At 43.3% G+C, this 6,836-nt stretch overlaps 1 protein-coding gene across 5 annotated transcripts in view; it reads left to right on the top strand.

Moving 5' to 3' along the window:
• The window catches only part of ubap2a (ubiquitin associated protein 2a), a 28,630-nt gene extending 24,765 nt beyond the window's left edge, over positions 1-3,865 (top strand). For 3 of the 5 annotated variants that reach the window (XM_016672563.1, XM_007554277.2, XM_007554276.2), the window contains 7 exons: positions 2-52; positions 696-789; positions 884-1,294; positions 1,407-1,511; positions 1,586-1,653; positions 1,759-1,953; positions 3,067-3,865. In XM_016672563.1, coding sequence (XP_016528049.1) covers positions 2-52; positions 696-789; positions 884-1,294; positions 1,407-1,511; positions 1,586-1,653; positions 1,759-1,953; positions 3,067-3,162 — 1,020 coding nt within the window. In that variant the 3' untranslated portion in view covers positions 3,163-3,865. The remainder of the gene's footprint in view (position 1; positions 53-695; positions 790-883; positions 1,295-1,406; positions 1,512-1,585; positions 1,654-1,758; positions 1,954-3,066) is intronic. The other 2 variants (XM_016672564.1, XM_016672562.1) reach the window with 1 other exon arrangement.
• Positions 3,866-6,836: the final 2,971 nt, after the last annotated feature.

Genomic DNA, 6,836 nt, shown 5'->3' with positions numbered 1-6,836 from the left:
GCAGATCTACGGCTATGAAGACCTCCATATGCTCCAGTCCAGACTGCCAATGGTAAGACACGCATATTAAAGGCACAGCTTGTGATTGGAGACAGGATACATGGTGTTGACTATTATAAGTACTCAGTGTATACAAGCAGGTGAAATGCATTTCATCTGCCCATTTTAGTGTGTTTTCCAGAATGGAAACTCATTCAACGTTAGCATAAGTTGTAAGGTGTAACTGCTTGTAACCATTTAAGCGAACATCAATTAAACAGTCCAGTGGTGGCCTTTTAAAGAAACGTGTGGTCAGGATTCTGTCGTTTATTGAAAATTTGAGATGATGTAGATTGTTGAAGTTCAAGAAAATAAGACACTGATTACTCACAAGCACTTTCTGTAACCCCATTTAGAAAGAAAACCTTCAACGGATCACTGTGCATGTAGTGCTGCGACTATCAACTATTTTAGCAATCAATTATTGAGATGATTAATCAATTAATCGGATTAAAAAAACTTTTACGTAGCTTTGGCTTGATTACTCCTCTGAGTGTTGTTCTTTTGGGCAGGGGGGAAACATGCAGTTAACAGTTAATCGATTACCATTTTAGTTGACGATTATTTCAATAATCTATTAATCGATTCAGTCCTGCTTACGTGGTTTTTTGACAGTTACACAACTGTGTGTGTGTGTGTGTGTCCTGCTCCTTTAGCCCTCTCTGCAGGATTACTATGGAATCACATTCCCTGGACCCACAGCAGCTCTCTCTGGCAGAGACGGGAGTCTAACCAACAACCCCTATTCAGGTGACGCTCCTCTTGGTTCTCTTGTTTCATTTCTTCTATAATCGTTCAAACCGGCGTCTGCTCACATAAAATCTCCCCTCCCCCCTGCGGTCAGGTGACGTCACAAAGTTTCCCCGGAACGACTCCACCTCCCCAGCGCCCCCTACCAGCCTGGCAGCCCCTCAGCCTCCCCAGGCCCAAAGCCAAGGTCAGAGCCAGGCGCAGCCTCAGCCCCCCCAGGCGCAGCCCCCGGCCCAGCCGCAGCACCACAGCAGCCAGCAGGCCTTCCTGCCGCCAGGCTACAGCTACACAGGCCTGCCGTACTACCCCGGCGTGCCCGGCGCCGTGCCCAGCGCTGCCGCCTTCCAGTATGGCCCCACCATGTTCGTCCCGCCCGCAGGCCCCGGGCCGGCCTCGGCGAAGCAGCACAGCATGAGCCTGGGCCTGGGCAACCCCTCGGCCAGCCCCTTCCAGCAGCAGGCGCAGCAGCAGCCGAGCGGTTACGGCCAGCACGCCTTCAGCTCAGGTCCGTGTCTCATTTTGCACAGCGTTCCCCCCCGACCCCCGTCGTCGTACGGGAAGAACTTTCGAATCGGACCATTTATGTCATTTTCGACTCACGACGTCTTTACCTGCAGGTTATGAGGAGCTGACAGCAGGGCCAGCGGGAGTAGAGTACAGTAAAGGTTACAACTCCTCTTCACAGGCACAAGCCAAATCTGCTGCTGCAGGGCCTGGGAAAGGTAAGATGGAATGAAAAAACGATCACATCCATTCACTTCCTGAGATGTAAGCGCCTCTCCTGTGTTCACTCCAGGTGTCTCAGTGACATCCAGTAACTCCGGCGTGCCAGACATCAGTGGAAGTGTTTACAATAAGACCCAGGTCAGGCCGCTGGAACGCCACTTCCCAACATCACTCTGTCGTCACCCTGTTTTCTTTTCTTTTCTTTTTTTCACTAACCACCGCTTTCCTTTAATCCACCCGCAGTCTTTCGATAAGCAGGCTTTCCATGCAGGGACCCCTCCTCCGTTCAGCTTGCCGTCGGCCCTGGCGGGTCCCGGCGGACCGCTGAACCCCGGAGCAGCTCCTGGAGGCTATGCACCCACCCCATTCCTCCACATCCTGCCTCACCAGCAACCACACTCACAACTGCTGCACCACCACCTCGCTCAGGACGGACAGGTGGGCACTTTTCAAATCATTACGGTTTTACAAGCTTTCTGTAAAATCGACTAACCTCACTCCAGATAGATTATAGATCTTGTTTTTCTATTCGTTTTGTCATTTTGTTTCAAATAATTTCAATTGTATTCTGCTCTCCCAGTGAGTTTTCACGCCCACATGCCTCTGGTGATGTCATTCAAGGCAATAATCAGGGTTGAGCCTGTAAAATAAATCAATTTAGATTAACTGAATTTTTAGGTTATGCAGATTTAACTTTTGGAAAATGTGGATTTTTTTCCCCCCACCATTTATTTGTGTTTCTACAGTTCAGATTGACCAGATAATGTTTTACACTGTGTGAAGGGGAGAGAGTTAAAGTGATGCTTGCAAAAGTAGTGATGGAAAAGTTTAAAAATATACAAATCTCTAATGTTGTAGTAGTATTATTAGTAATATTAAACTGGTTAATTTTTACACAGGAGTCAAGATGGCACAAATTTATATTGGCACATTACATCACAACAGTAGTGTAAGAAGCTGGTTGAAGCTTTTTTTTTTTTAAAGAATCTTCACAACCAAATGACGCCAATCATGTATCTTCATAGATGAAAAAACAATGAAGTTTTTTTTTGTTGTAATTTTTCACCTTAAATATTCCACAAATTTTTAACATTCTATTCTCTTTTCTGCAATTTGTTTTAATATAATCATTAAAATGTTGCTTCTTTAATTTGAACATTAAAAAAAACTCATTTTACATGGCAGGTATTAATAAGAATAAAGGTCATAATTTGTGAGGGGATAAAAAAAGAAAAATACCAGAAGTTAAAGCTAAAATGGCTCTTGGCCTGTAAAGGTTCAACTTGATTGGAATTTGTGGGGAGGAAAAAAATAAATAAATCCTGGGTCGTTGGAACCAGACAGGCTGGATTCTGCGCTGCTGCACCAAACGCACACAAAGTAGAATCAGAAAATGTGTTAAAATACATATAAACCACTTAAAAGTGTCTGTTAAAGTGCTGTTGAATTGATATGTAAAAATTTGTTTTATTGGATATTCCAGCAGAACAAACAGAAAAATGTCCTTTTTGATTATTATTTTGCTTAACGGTCAGTCGTTTTGCTCCTCAGGGCGGGCCGAGCCAGCGTGGTCAGTCCAGCAGCCTGCAGCAGAAGAGCCAAGTCAACAAGTCGAGCTACGGCAGCTCCCCTTACTGGGCCAACTGAGACGGTTGCATCTGCAGAGAGAGAGAGAGTGTGTGTGTGTGTGTGTGTACGGACACACACACACACACCCGGGTCGAAGTCGCGTGATCGTAGAGGGACAGAAGCGTTTTTACAACACAAGCTAAAATACACACACACTACCATCCTCTCCCCCCCCTTTTGCTCTGTATATCCCCCTTTTCAAATTTATGGCTGTTGTATGTAAAATATATTTATGTATTTATACAGTATATATGTATTGGTAGGACATAAAATGTGGTTTTCTGCATTGTTTTTATTTTGAAGGACATTTTATTTCAAAAAGGAAAGAAAGAAAGTGAAACGATGAGAATGCTAAACCATGGAGATAAAGTTGGTGAATATACTTGAACACAAGCATCTTGTGATGTGATTTTTCTTTGTTTGCAACCATAAACTGAGAATGGTGTACATAGATTATACGCATCATTTTCAAAGCAAAAGGCCTTTTTTATTATTATTTTGGGGGGAAAAAAAACTATGTTTTTGTAACTTTGGTCACCCGCCTCTGTGAATCCTTATACTGAGGGTGACTTTAATAGCTTGACTTCTCTTCTTTCTCCCAGTTTCTTTCCATTTGTCTCTTCATTCCTGAATTCTTACTTGTTGGCTGGTTTGATCAGCCAAGCCTTGGATTTGATGTCATTTTAATCCTTGTTGTCCAAATTAAAAGTTATTAACAGTTCTTAGTGATCTGGCATTAATATTTACAAGTTTTGTTGAACTCTATTCCCCCCACCACCTTCATTCACATGCAGCCTCTTATGTTTCAGGGTTCCAATGCCGTTAGGGGAAAAATTGAAACATTTATTTTAATCGACGTAAAATTATACTTTACAGATATTAGTGCTTGTGTCCATTTGTGGTTTTTCGAGGCTTTCTCCAGGCGCCCCAATCCTCAAAAGCTGCAAACGCAGCGGTTGTGGTGTGTTCAGGTGCTGGTAAAAGGCTCGTTCAACCTGCCTCGTCATATTCGTGAGATTTAAAGTACAACTTATTGCAATCGATTTCAACACAGATTCTTTTTTTTAATGGTTCAAAAATGTTATAGATTTACGGCGTTCTAACTACCTGTGCTACCCATCATTCATCCGTTCTACCTACTGGTAATGCGCATGCGCACATCGATGCCACGTCACATACAGCTTACTCCGCAGATTTTTTATCGATACATCCTACCTGCGCACTAGCGCCGATAGATAGACATAGCTATCTATCCGTGGTACGGTAGAAAAATCTGACGAGAAGCAGCTTTGCGCATGCGTGATTCATTTCCAATGTGGACACAGAATGGGGTTCAGTTCAATTCAAATTTAATCAAGGACAGCACATTAAACAATGCTACATGTGGGGAAAAACAAGAAACTGTTTTGTGCACAGGTTTTCTAACTTGTGCACAAAATGTATTTCTTGGTTGTACCTTTATTTTAGAAGGTAATATCAAAAATTAATAATTGCTGTCATAAACACAGACACCAACCTTGAATGTCTGCGACTGTAAACATCCATCCATGGATGGAGAACGCTATCTCCAGAACAGTGTAGGTCAGTATAAATCAGTCGTCACGTACTTGTTTTTTGTGTTAGCCAATGTTTCGTCTGGGAATCGAAAACTCTAAGATCAATTTACATTTTTATTCCTGAAGGTGGGGTCTCTGTGTGCAGATGAGGTTTTCTGAATCAGGTTACTGTGGGACAGATCACCTGTCTGAGCTCGGGGAAAAGTGGGAGGGGCTCACGGCAGCGTGGGAATTCTGGCTCTTTTTAGAGAACCGACTCTTTTGGCTCGGATCACTAGTTTGTACCAAATAAAACCCAGCAGATTGTATGGAGTCATTACTTATGGCATTCACTCCCCCGGACCAGCAGGGGGCGACAGTAAATCACTTGTGTTGAGTTGTTGACTTTACAGCAGTCCCTCATACAGAGAATGCATGTTGTGACAGTGGAGAGGAAGAACTCCCCTCCACCAGTAGCAAACCAACAGCAGAACCAGAAGCAGGCTCAGTACTGAGCCCACAGCAGTCACATCAACGGGTCAACTGATCAGGAGAACTTTCCATGTTCATGGAAGTGAAAATGAGAGGGAGAACGGTTAGGTGATGGCAGCATCATGTCAGCCAATGCCCTTTTCCAGGAAGCAACCACAGCTAATCAACGTCAGACCAGGTGTAGCTTCTGTGGAGAGAAAAATAACTGAGAAAACGAAAAGCTTAGTTTCTAACTAAACTGACTGTTCGAAATACCAGAGCGCCACCTTCTGGCTTCTCTCCAGATCAGTTCAGGTCAGAGAAGGGAACTGTTTCTGGTTTTGTTTTGTGCCCTCTGTGGGCTGCCACCTTATCGTGGTGGAGGGGTTTGAGTGTCCTAGTGATCCTAGGAGCCGTTGCAGGCTTTGTGCCTCTACTTGGGTCGGGTCTGCCGGGGCAAATGGGTCCTAGGTGAGGGATTGGACCAAGAGCAGCCCAAAGATCGCATAAAAATATAAATACAGAATGTTCCTACTTAGAGATGGCGATATAGACGGGGTTCCCGCTTACAACCAGAGCTATAGACATTAGTCAGTTTTCTCCCAGTGTTTTATCAGCCTGGCGGGCCGCCAGGCTTTATTTTTTACCCCCACCAGGCTATGGGTTATTTTAAATGGGGATTTTTCTCCACCAGTGGCAGTAAAGACAGATTAAAGTAAAGGTTTATAGTTGAGACATTGAGCTGACTGAGGAGTTGTGAACCATCAGTTGCCGGTTGGCTTCACATGCTGTTATTTCTGAGTTTTGATGCCTGATCCTGCACCTCAGACTTTCTGTAACTTGACATTTTTTAACCCAAACACGCAGCAGACCGCTGATGGATGACCCCAGCATCTCGTCCACTGGGCTCAGCAGGTTTTCTGGAGGAAATCCGAAAGCTTTCTCAGGTGACGCTTCCTGATTGTTCTCCATTTTGACTCGAAGCTTTCTTAGCAATCCCCCTTAAGCTGTAACTTTACAGCAGGTGACTGTGACGTCAGTTACCTGCTGTAATGTTACAGCAGGTATTTTGCTGTAACGTCAGTTAATGAATGGATCATTGTTCATGGTTGCTCTCACATCTTGTCGGTCAACGGTCGTCCTTAATAAAGAAACCCGTAAAACAACAGATTCATTACTTGTGTGCTAATTAGAGCATGTTGGTAGCGATATGTGAGATATTGAAGCTGTGTAATAGCAATTTAATAGTGTATATTAAACATATCCCATCATTTAGTGACCTGCGCAATCCGGTGGACACATTGTGGCTGCGCGCTGCATTTGATAACAGACTGCCTATCAATGTGCAAATAGAGCTTGTGGTGATCCATTTGTAGAGCTGTGTTTAATTTCGTTCTTACAAATACTTCTGTATTTAAAATATTTTTTAAAAGTACGTTATTCTCATAAAGGATTAGTGCAAACATCTGCTTTAACTTTTCTTTTTAAACAGGATATTCTGATGAAGTGATATTTTTGTCATGTATATAAATTGTTCCAATGCTAAGCTAAGTGTAACTCCTAAGCTTCCACTTCAGTCTCGTCACTAAAAGAATGTTATCCAATTATAATATTTAACATTAGCAGCCTGCTGTGGTAGAGGTGATACCGACTTATAGTCTTGGTGACACTTTAAAACACAGAAGC

This window comes from Poecilia formosa, unplaced genomic scaffold, assembly GCF_000485575.1.
Source record: "Poecilia formosa unplaced genomic scaffold, Poecilia_formosa-5.1.2 Scaffold62, whole genome shotgun sequence".
Lineage (NCBI taxonomy): Eukaryota > Metazoa > Chordata > Actinopteri > Cyprinodontiformes > Poeciliidae > Poecilia > Poecilia formosa.
Note: the sequence above shows the minus strand (reverse complement) of the source record. Positions and strands in the feature narration are given on the sequence as shown.